The 11328-nt window shown below is 52.9% G+C and overlaps 4 protein-coding genes across 4 annotated transcripts; 1 reads left to right on the top strand and 3 right to left on the bottom strand.

Annotated features, from left to right (window-relative positions):
* Window positions 1-475: 475 nt before the first annotated feature.
* On the top strand, window positions 476-1293 carry BU24DRAFT_475007 (uncharacterized protein; the record flags this gene model as incomplete). Its single annotated transcript, XM_033532881.1, has 1 exon — window positions 476-1293. One exon carries the CDS (start codon window positions 476-478, stop codon window positions 1196-1198), a length of 723 nt encoding a protein of 240 aa, XP_033376914.1. The 3' UTR covers window positions 1199-1293.
* Window positions 1294-1509: 216 nt separating this feature from the next.
* BU24DRAFT_429171 (mRNA capping enzyme, alpha subunit) lies at window positions 1510-3208 on the bottom strand. The gene has a single exon (XM_033529670.1). The coding sequence runs from the start codon at window positions 3159-3161 to the stop codon at window positions 1932-1934; it is 1230 nt and encodes a 409-aa protein (XP_033376913.1). The 5' UTR covers window positions 3162-3208; the 3' UTR covers window positions 1510-1931.
* Window positions 3209-3364: 156 nt separating this feature from the next.
* Window positions 3365-4711, bottom strand: BU24DRAFT_497780 (uncharacterized protein). Its single transcript, XM_033534301.1, has 3 exons — window positions 4604-4711; window positions 4200-4545; window positions 3365-4132 (listed from the first exon to the last, which is right to left on the bottom strand). The coding sequence occupies exons 1-3, from the start codon at window positions 4670-4672 to the stop codon at window positions 3630-3632; spliced, it is 918 nt and encodes a 305-aa protein (XP_033376912.1). The 5' UTR covers window positions 4673-4711; the 3' UTR covers window positions 3365-3629.
* Window positions 4712-5600: 889 nt separating this feature from the next.
* BU24DRAFT_93484 (uncharacterized protein) lies at window positions 5601-9757 on the bottom strand. Its single transcript, XM_033534819.1, has 3 exons — window positions 9184-9757; window positions 5984-9122; window positions 5601-5930 (listed from the first exon to the last, which is right to left on the bottom strand). The coding sequence occupies exons 1-3, from the start codon at window positions 9438-9440 to the stop codon at window positions 5925-5927; spliced, it is 3402 nt and encodes a 1133-aa protein (XP_033376911.1). The 5' UTR covers window positions 9441-9757; the 3' UTR covers window positions 5601-5924.
* Between the last annotated feature and the right edge of the window lie 1571 nt (window positions 9758-11328).

Here is an 11328-nt window from a genome sequence, read left to right as displayed (position 1 = left end):
TTGGTTCAGTCGCTCGGTTTTGGTGATGTTTTGCTTTACCTCATTCGTTATTCGGTATCAAAATGGGTCATGTGCCCAACATTGGAAGCTCAACATTCTATCTCGAACCAGAGTTGGCGATCCCGAGGGATTGAACCTTGGGATTCAACACTTTCAATTGATTTAAAGGCAACAGTGGCTCCGCCAGTATGCAATTCCTCACAGACTTTCCACTCCATCAGTATCCCGAAACCATCAACGCAACACTTCAGAGTGTATCATCCATCTCCCAACATCCACTGAAGCTAGCCACAGTAGACGATTGACGTTCGACTCAGAATCCATCATCTCACCCTGACTGGCCTCAACACCTTCTGAAGTCGTTCAGTGCCATTAAGCAACTGTCTCAAGGCGGATACAGCACTCACAAGCAACACACTCTCAACGAAACAAATTATACACATATCCCTCAGTACACCAAAGCAAATCTTTCAAGATGACCAGTACACCACCCCCGCCGGCATACACTGCCTTCCCTCATCAAGGGGAAGAAGAAGGGGAGACACAACCACCACCCTACAACCCCATCACCCCAAGATCCCTCTCTCCTCAATCCTCCATCGACCAACTACGATCTCGCGCGGAGACTCTCACAGCCCGCATGCAGGATCTCACAGCTTGCATGAGATCTGAGCTTAATAACAGGAGCCGTCTCACCAGCGAGCGAGCTGAACAACCCAACAACAACGACAATAACGACGACCAAACAATAGACCTGGAGTCCGGTCTCCATCGTCCCTCTCAAGACTCCTCCACCCCAAATTGGCCCTTGCCCTCCCCACCGCGCCCCGTCTCCCCAGCACTCACCAACTTCACAACCACGGTCCGCCACGCAGGTCGTTTCCACACCCCAATCCCCTCAGCACAACTATCCCCCCTCCCAACTGACCCCCTACCACGCACCCAGCGGGACACTACCACCAACAGCCGCCGCAACCGCAACAGCAACGGGAACAGCAACGGCAGAACCTCAAAGCTCCAACACTGCGGCGTCAGCGCCATCCTCCTCTGCACCATCATCGCCCTTGCGCTCATCGCCCTTTGCATCTACGGCGTGGCGTCGGGAAACGACGACAACGACGGTGGCGACGCGTCGAAGAGTGATGGTGCTGGTACGCCTGAGGAGTCACCGTATGCGTGGAAGATTACGCTGATTTGATGGGAGATGGCGGCTTTGGCGGTGTTGGCGGTCTTTTATGTTTCTGCGTTTGTGATGTTTTTCAGGGGATGATTTGTAGGTGGGTGGTGTCTTGGGTGAAAGGGGGTTTTACGTTATGTTCTTCAACTCTGGACTAGATGGTTCAAGATATGTCAGGTTAAGGACGATTAAGTGTCGATGATATCCATCCATAGCCATGTCACAGTAACAATGAAAACAATCGGAAGCTTTATACCACATAGTCTCTTCAAGATATGTTGACTCTCGCGCGGAAATAGTTCAAGTAATGCACGACGAAGTCGACGTTGCCTTGTAATTCATGTTGATCTTATGTTTCTATTGATACAAATACTATCGACTACAGCTAAAACTAGGATCTTTTCCTTTCGAGCCTCCGTGGGTATCATGGTGAGTTTGTTTTGCTTTTTAAACACACAAGAAGAAAGGATAAGCGACAATAACAAGGGCGAAGGAGGAGATAAAAATCTTTCCCTTTCTTCCCAAAACATCAAAAATGTGGAGCCCGTTCACATCCCATCCAAGTCGGTCTATCCCAAGGCCTTTCCAAGTTTCCAAAACGCCGCAGTGAACCCCAAACAAAAAGACAATAAACAGTGCATACAAATGTTGGTGAGAAGTAACCATCCTGCAAGGCGATACTTGCTCACTTCTACGCCGCATATGCCGCGCGCCACGTGAACAGCTCTCAATAGCCAACCACAACTGTACAAGTCTACTGCACGCCGTTGAACTCGCTAAACTTCCTCTTCTTCGACTCCTTCTCCTCGGCGAGCAGGCGGTACACGGCCTCCTTGATGCTCGTGCTCGCGGCCAGGAGGTCCCGCTCCGTGACCGGGTTCTCGATGCTCTCCAGCACGCTGTTGACCGTCGAGATGTGGTTCGCGTCTTTCTTGTCGTCTCGCCAGCGCGGCGTCGTCCCATCATCCTCTTTCTTGTACCGCCACTTGCCGTCGTCGCCCCGGTAGCACTCGATGATCCGCCCGTCGAGACGCTGGTCCAGCGCCTTTAGGTTCTCCCATTCTTCCTCCGTGACGGCGAGGTCCGCAAAGTGTTGGTAGTTGTTACTGTTGTGCTGGACGAGGAGCGAGAAGGGGAGCGGCATCGCTTCGTAGTCCTCTATCATACCCTCTTCGCCGTCCTCGGGGTCGAATGTGGGGAATTGTCCGAGCCGTAGCTTGAAGTCGATGGTGTTCTCGTGCGGCGGCTTCCACTTGAGAATATGGCGGTCTGTTCCGAAGTGGTATGGAGTATTCTTACATGTAAAAATGAGGCCATCGTTGCCGTGCGGCAGCCGAGGAAGCACTTCCTGGAACAGACGTTGTGTGTGGTATGCTGCGTACATTTGCTTCTCCTTCATGCGGAAGGGCTCTGGGATGGGTCCTCGCTGTCGCGCGCGCTCGTACGGGTTGAAGATCCATTCCTTTATGCGGCCGAGGCGCTTGTCGAAGGGTTTGCTTGTGATGTTCTCGCCGTCGATTGCGAGACAATCGAAGACGTAGAAGACGAGGCGGGGCTTTGGCTGTCCTGGTACTGTGTCGTGAACTAGCTCGCCATCGAGGACGGTATTGAAGAGGAATTTATTTGGGTCGGCAGGGTCGCGGTGGTACGGTATGCGCAGCGGCGGTGTCACGTCGAAGTACTGGTTCTTACGATCGATGAGCAGTGTTACTGGCTCGAAAGCATCACCAGCGTCGCGGAAGTAGAGGAACAAGAGGCAGCGGATTCCATCCGTCTTTTCGCACATGAAGTACTCATTTCGCTGCAGCTCGGATATATGTTCGCGGGCGAACGAAACTGGTTGCGCGCCTGGGAAGCGGGTGCTCTCGCGTTCGAGAAGGTCCGCGACAACGCCGCGAAGCTCTTCCGCGTCCTGTGGAGCGACGTGGGTTCCTGGGATTTGCGGGGGCGCGGATGAATGCGTGGCGGTCGCGCTGTTCGGCATGGCGTTATATCGTCTATGGTAGATAATGGGTGGTCGGCCCTAGGTCCTGAAGGTTCTATGAAAGACAGATGTGAGGTTGGAGCCTTGATGTGAGATGCGCTTGCTGAGTCAGCACCCAGATGAACGGAAAGCCGCATAAGAATGCCTACCTAGGTAGGTAATTATATCGATTAAGTGACATTGTTACAAAGATGAAAATATGTGTACTTTTGTGATTGAACTGATCTATAAGCGCCCTCAAGGCAGAATATCATTGCGAGTGTTGGTATAGTATACAGACATACATCTACAGAGCATCAAATAGTAAGTTTGATGGGAGCGTACACCCACCAAGGTGGCCTCATCAATATCGTACAAATCTCATGTAAATAATAGAGGAATACGACCAAAACGACGATACCAATGAGTCGTATCCCCTGAACCCAAATCCTGACGTGCGCATCTCCTTTTCTTCATACAGCACACGCTCTACGCCTTCTCATTCTGCTGCATCATCTTGCTAGGCCTCTTCACGAGCTCTGCAAACTCGCTAGGATCGCCAGAGAACTTCCACAGCCCATTGGCAACCTCGTCGTCAGTGGCGGCGTCCAGCCTCTTGAGCTCCCTGCGCATGTACGCCACGATCTGCGCAAGCTGGACGTAGTCGACGTCCTCCCTCCCAGCGAAAAGATTCCTCCACAGCGCAGCCGCCAACCAGGCATCGCCCTTCACGAGAGCCTCGTCGTACGATAGCAACACGGCACGCCACTGCGCGAAGATGTCCTTGAGGTATTTCTGGCGCAGAGAGTTCGAATTCGTATTGTGCCAGACGACCAGCCGGTCCTCCGCGGCGTAGAAGCAGTGGTTGGTGAGATGTTGGATCCAGAGCGGGGCGTGCGTGCTGGGGAACATTCGGAAGCGGACTTGGAGCATGTACATGTGGATGAAGGTTATCTGGGCCCAATTGATGAACGTAGGTTGAAGTCCCAAAGCTGTACAGATTCAATGGTTAGCACGCGGTTTCTTTGGTCCTGTCAGAGGGCGCGAGGAAGGACTTACTGTCATACCACCACCCCGTTCCAATGCCTATGTGAGCACCCGTCTCATCTGTTGGGATCTCGCCATTCTTCTCCTGCGCCTGGGGGATCTGGTAGTCTCCCTTCTTCGCACACTCCTTGAGTAATTCCTGCGCAGCGCCGTACGCAACGTAGGTCTCCGTCATCAGAGGTGCTTTCTCTCGAAGCTTCTTTGCGAGCCCCGCCGAGAGGCCTCCTGATTTCGGCTGCGGCTTTTTCTCTGCCGAGAGGCTGCTGGTAGCATGGTATGACGATGAAGCAGTCGACGAGAGGCTGCGATGCGACTGTGGGAGGTTGCGTAGGATATTTTTTCGAGGGATCGATTTCGCCTGGAATTATCGAGTCAACTTCAACCCCCTCTCCAGGAAGAGGGAATTTATCTCTCACCTGTCCATATAAAGACGAGGGCGTAAAAATTGCCCTTGAGCAGGCTCTACACGTGTAGTTCGAGGCCATCGTTGTTGTGCTGTGAAATGAATGCTTTTTCGTGGTTGGATCAGCTCTCAAAATTGAGAAAAGTCCCGAGGCGGCGCGCTCAGATTCCGACCCACCGGGGTCCATGACTTCACCACTTCCGATGTCCGTCTACCGCCAATCATGGGTTACATATATCTCGACCTCACTTCCACAATTTGATACGCTGTGCAGAGTAAGCCTTTCAGAATTGATTTCAGGGATGAATCCGCATAAAGTTATATTTCACAGCAAACTTCGATGATCTCAGATGTAGAAAAGAAAAGTAGATTTTGATCAACTGGGCATCTATCCCTAACACATAGCACAGCATGCTCTACCATTGTTGCTTTTGAGTCAAACCCCTCTCAGCCTCCAATCTCTACGGGGAATGTGTTTGAGTGTGTTTGTGTGTGTAATGCGGAAGGAGATAGATACCCTACGAGCGTGTATTTCCTCCTTGTATGTTCCTCCACTTTTGAATGCAGCCGTATCTGAAGCAACACATAACCCCAAGAAAACCCACCAACGAGAAATCGCACCAAACAAGAATTCCTTCCATCGCATAAAACCCCCAGAACCCAAATTCCCATCCAATTCGTAATCATATCGTACAGGCCTGATGAACCGACCAACCGACCTAATCCGACATGAAGAACCAGAAACAAGGTGGGGAACAAGGCCCGAAAGGCGCGTGCAGACGGAAAAATGATAAAGCACGGCCGCCTGTCCTGGGACAAAACGCCGGAAAGTAGGATACAAGAAGAGAGAAAGGAAATGGAATGTTTGAGATGCAAGTGTGAGACCGGATAGTAGCTCCAGGAGGATCAAGGCTGAAGCGAATGTGATGGGAAACGAGAACGCCTAGTTTGCTTGCTAGTGGAAAGGTGTGGTTTGCCGAAGTGCTTGTGGAAGAACGTGCGTGGTCGTGTGGTTCGAGAGGCTAAGGCAGTCCTGCTCCCTTCTCTCTGCCTGTGCAGCTCTTGAAACGACAAAGGAAATGGCGGTGGATGGTGGCAAATCAGAGCCGTTGTTCTTGGGGTGCGAGAAATTGAGACGAGAATGCTAATGCGATATGCTAACACAATTGCTGAAAGACACAAGGCAGACGTGGGTATGTATCGATTCAGATTGATGCATTGAATGTTGATCAAGGGGTTGGTGGTTTCGACAATGTATAGATCCAAAGTATACTTTTTCATGTCATGCGGCGGTGAAAGGTTCTACCGATGACAGCAAGAGGCATGGATGTCAATTACCGCTATTCATCATTAGTACGTTGATGTATTAACCGGCACCATTGGGTTTACTTACTCGTCCACGTCGGCCAACGGGCTGGGCCTGCTGCTGCTGTTGCGGAACGTACATGTTGTATGGGTACATTGGTGCTCCACCCATGCCCTGGGCCATGGTAGCAGGTTGCATCATTGGCGATCCAGCGAACCCTGGAGCACCTCCGGGCGGCATGTTTCGAAATCCATCCATGCCTCCAGCTGGCGGCTGAAAGCCGTTCATCTGGGGATAGAACTGACCATTCCTGGAGGCTTGTGCGAGCAGCTGCTGGTATTGCAACTGTTGTGGGGTGGTGGCGACCATTCCTGGCATGAACATGGGTCCATTGACACCCATGGGGAATTGCTCCAGACCGTTCGAGTCCATGCTAGCAGTGCGCTGAAGTGCAATTGGATCAAAGCCAGCAGGTGCCACACCAGGGTAGAACTGTCGCATGGCGGGATCGGCGTGGGTGCTCGCGGGGCTGTCCTTTGAGGAACCTGGGCGGGTGGCGGAATGGTCACGGTGACCGCTGGCGCCTCCGGTGCGAGTGGACAGATTGACCTCGTCCATCAAACGCTTGTACCCCTGGGCTGGCTGTGCCTTGATGCGTACCAGAACATTGCGGACATTTTGGACGACGTCTGCGCGGATCTGTTCATCAAAGAAAGGAGTGGTCAAGACCTTGAAGATAAGAGTGGCGCCACAGTTCTGGTCCGCGAGAATGTCTTCCAAAACTTGATCGTTGGGCGAGAAGAACAAAGCCTGCAGTATGGTGTCGCGTGCTTCGGTCTCGTTGCGTTGGTTGATGATCTTGAGGACGGTCAAGTAGGCAACCTTGTGTGTGCAGAGATGGACGAGGTGGGGCACAAGGCGAGGTGCGAGAACGGTTCGCCTACGCGGGAAAGTGCAGGTATCAAGGAACCAAGTCAATAGCAAGGCGCCATTGGCATTAGTAGCCAGCTGGACACTGTGTAAAGCAATGGCAGCGGCGACCATACGCTGCTGATCCTTGCTGGCGTAATGGCTCTCCAAGCAAGCTCGCATGGCACGAGCTCCAAAACGGCCTTGGGCGAGATCCCAAAGTCGGTTCAGCATGGCTTCAAAGATGAAGTTGTTCATCGGAGTCTGATATCGGAGGCAACCTTGCATGACGTAGTTGCCGAATTGGTCAAGGAACAAAGAGACTGCGTATGGTCGGAGAGAGTCAACAACCATCTTCTGCAGAGTCGGAGTCCTGGCCACGTCGATGATCTTCTGGGCAGCCCAGGTTCCGTTCTTGTGGACGCCAATCTTGGCGAGATGAGGAGCAATCTCGCGCAACATGGCCTCCTTGGTGGGCTCAGAGCAGTACTCGAAGAGCTTTTGCACCACCGTGTTTCCTAGATAATCAGAGGCAAGCTCTGCAATCTCCGGTAGCATGTTGGTTGCGATCTCCTCGATCTCAGCCGCAGAGCAAGAATTGTTGTCAATGCGCTTGCGAATCTCACGGAGGCGAGGGGCATCGTGAACGCGGCTGTGGCTAGGTTCCTCGATAGGAGGAATCTCGTCAATGTATGTACCATGCTGGATGGCCTGCTCCACATGGGCGGCAATGCTCGTTTGCTCTTCATCAGTGGCGCCCAAGTCTTTCACGATCTGGACGATGTCGGCACGGATGTCGGGCAATTCGGGAGTGGTCAATGGTGCAGTTACATTTTCAGCTCGGGCACCATTGGCGTTAGCGTTGCCTGCGGATGCGTTGGTTGCATTGTCGCCTTGAGCTTTGGCGTGAGGATCTGGGCTGGGGGACGGATATAGGCCACCGGGTCCGGGTGTTGGTGCTGCACTCGGCACTTTTGCGTAGCCAATGCGGACGGGTCCTGCACCGGGGAAGATCTCCTTTCCGTTGAGTGTAGACTTGGCCTGAACGGCACTGTCGATGTTTTCAAAGTTGACGAATCCACAGTTCTTGTGAGTTAACACCCTGGTGGATTCAATTGGGCCATAGTTGTTGAAGATGACGTTCAGCGACGAAACAGTGGTAGAAGATGGAATGTTGCCGAGCCATAGAGCACGGGTTGGGCCCTCCAAGGTGTTGTCATCACCTAGGTTGGGAGTGGACTTGCCACCGAGCTGTAGATTCTTGACGGCCTCGGTAAGATTGTACTCGGCCTCTTCCGTCAAGTCAGCTGCGGTGAGGCTGCTGTCCAGACGGGAAGGAGTTGGCAGATAGCTACGCATCAATCTCGAAGAGGGGGAATCCAAGACACCAGCAGTGCGGGCACGCGGGCGCGATGCGTTCGCCATGTTGGCAAAGGCCTGCACCTCGAGGTTGTGCTGACGGACAGCCTCCTGGAGGGCATACGCTTGATCCGAGGGAGTCAACGTGCCGCTGTAGTTGCCAGCGTAAGCAGGGTCAAGTTCGTCCTCGTCATCGGCATACTTCTCCTTAGCATTGACAGAATAGGAGCGGAATCGATTAGCAGTATTGTTGAGATTTTGACTAAAGGCATTCCTTTGACCCTCGAGGAGAAGTTCGATATCAGAGGGGGCAAGGGTGGCACGGGCAGGCTGAGGTGTGTCTACGAGGCCGAGGTAGTCGAGAGTCTTGACGTCGGTATCCGCGAGGGAATCCCTAGAGAAAGACGAGTTGGGCGATGCAGGACCGTTGGAAGGCTGCGACTGGATGCTCTGCAGAGTGCTGCTCCTCTCTCGGTTGCTGGACCAGCCGGAAGAGAAGATGGAATTGCCAAAGGGAGAGGATACCGGGGGGATGTAGCCAGGTCGCTGAGGCATCGAACCTGCTCGAAGACGTGACAGTAGTGCAGATTTGGCGGCAGCGTTGTTTGCCCCAGCGGGGAAGTTGGAAGCATCACCTGGAGCGCCAGAGCCTGGCTTGAACGGGCTCGTCGAAGGTGTCGGGCGAGCAGTCTTGGGGATGAGAGACGAAGACGGCATGGGGAGCAATCCGCCCGTTGCGGTCGAGGCAGAGAACCTCGATGGCAGGGTGCCAGCGCGGGCGCGACGAGTGGAAGTCTGGGTAGCTGCAGCGGCGTCCGGCATGGTCTGGTTGAAGTCTGGGAAGCTTTCACCATTTGGCGATTCGGGGATGGTCTCACGGAGAGGTGTGGAGTTGCCGCTGGTGGGAGGACCCCATAGTTGAGGAGTAAGCCCTTCCTGAGCTTGGATCTCGCGTGCGCTGTAGTTCGGACGTTAGCCACCAATGTCGAATGGGTTGCCTGTTTCAGGGTGCGACATACCGTTTGGAAAATAACCTGCCACTACCACCGAATTCATGCGAAGGGGACCCCGCACCCAACCTCACACCGGCGGTTGCACTTCCCAAGTTGGCGGGAGCATTCGAAGTAGGGGCTGGGAAGCGAATCTGGCCGCCAGATGGGGGTTCGATGGGCGAGGTAGCCGCGGTGGAGGAGCCCGAACGCGGCGGCTGGGAGGTGAGCTGTGGCAGATAATTGTGATTAATCTGATGCTCCGGTCGTGTAGATGGAGGAGCCATTATGGATTATAGACCCTGTCTGTGAATACGGTTTATGTTTGTTGTAGTTCTAATATTGAGGGAAAGATGGGGGGAAGGGTTCTGGATGAGAAGAAACCTTCGTTTACCAAAACCAGGGTAACGGCAAAAAACGTGTGATGGTACCGGCCAAAGGAGTGTGAGGCGGACGATTATTGCCAGCAAAGACCGGGCTCAGCTAACTTGTGTAGGTGTAGGTGTAGATATGCCTCGTGTTGCGAAAGGTTGTTGGGTTGTGCTGGACCGGTTCGAGGGAGATAAACTGACGGCGGTAGTGGTACTTGATGTTGGTCCAGGCCAGCTGATGAAAGGTTCTCGACAGGAGCTGAGCTAGACGGCGAGGGACCGGTCGATGGCTCGATGGCTTGAAGGCTCGATGTAGGACGGATGGGCTCCGCTAGAGATGCTCTTTCGAGTGTGCTACTAGCAGATCTGATCGCGAGGTTGCGATGACGAGGGAAGACTGAACGCTTTTGTGTGAAAGGGTTCAGTTCAGTTCAATTGGGTTCAGGGCCGTGGAGGAGCGCGCAAGGGAAGGATGGGGAGCCGCGGGCGTAGTAAGCAACAAAGCTGGGTCTGGAGGTGACAGGAGAGCAACGCGCGGTCGACGCAGGCGATGGGGGGGACAAAAAAAGGCCGTGAGGGCTTTGGGGGGCTGGTCAAGGAGCGATGGAGCTGGCGGAGCAGTAAAACAGGCGTCAGGCGGATACGGCGAGATGGGGAGTTGATGCTTTCGTGGCCGGATCGCAGGAGTTTCTCTCTCTCTGTGTCTCTTCTGATTATTGATTGACCGATTGACCGGTTGACCTGGTACAACAGGCGAGGGGAGGGCAGTAATAGACAAATCACCCACGTACTAGGTGTGAGGATGATCTGGAGAATGTAAGGGAAAATAAAGGATTAAGCAAATGACCGATTAGACAGTAGCTTCGCTCATCGAGAGTGCCAGAGTAAAAGGCGGAGGAAGTTTTAGGACGGATAGGTGGATGTATAAGAGAGAGAGTGAAAGAGGAGGGTGTGGATGTGGGTGTGGATAAGGAAGGGTAAGGGGGTGGTTTGGTGGTTTGGTGGTGAATGGTGGTGGTGCGCGTGCGGAAACGGTGTAATGCGTAAATTACTCGTAAGGTGGAGGTCGATTACACCAGTAACTAGGCGTATTTAGCGTTTAGGTAATTAGTCAGTGGGTGAGTCGTGCGTAGGCGAATGCGTATGCGTGTGCGTGTCCCTTGGTTGGACAAATTGATTGAATAGAAGGGAAACTATCAAGAGCAGAAGAAGAAAGATACGGACCAGACCCAGACCAGACAGACAGACAGACAGACAGGAACAGGAACAAACAGGGGACGTCCGAAGGGGGACAGGAATAGGAACGGGAACGGGAACAGGCAGGGGGAAAAGAAGAATTAGAAGAATAGTCAGGTATTATTTGGTCACTGTGTAATCACTCCATAGAGTAATATAGAATAGAGCGAGATGAAATTTATAAAATACTTTGTTCCCTTGATTCTTTGAGGAAGATGAGACGACGTTTCAGTGTTTCTTGTCCTTTTCCCTTCTTGTCCAGTCCTGACCTGTCCTGACCTGTCCAGTCCCGTCCAGTCCTGTCTGTTAATCCTGGGCTTGTCCTTAATCGTCCTCGTCCTCGCCAAATCCTTCTCTCTCTCACGCACCATGGCGGCGGCAGAGGAGGCGGAACAAGCCCACAACGGTGATGGTGACGAGCGACACAGTATCACAGTACTTTATTGACCGGCACCTGGTCTGTCTCTAAGATTGAAAGATGACTATATTATCCACAGAAGAAGGCACGGAGTATGTATCTACTTGTAATCAATTATCCTTTTATTTTTCTCGAGTAACGGTACGTACT

The sequence above is a fragment of the Aaosphaeria arxii genome, assembly GCF_010015735.1.
Source record: "Aaosphaeria arxii CBS 175.79 unplaced genomic scaffold BU24scaffold_17, whole genome shotgun sequence".
Lineage (NCBI taxonomy): Eukaryota > Fungi > Ascomycota > Dothideomycetes > Pleosporales > Aaosphaeria > Aaosphaeria arxii.
Note: the sequence above shows the minus strand (reverse complement) of the source record. Positions and strands in the feature narration are given on the sequence as shown.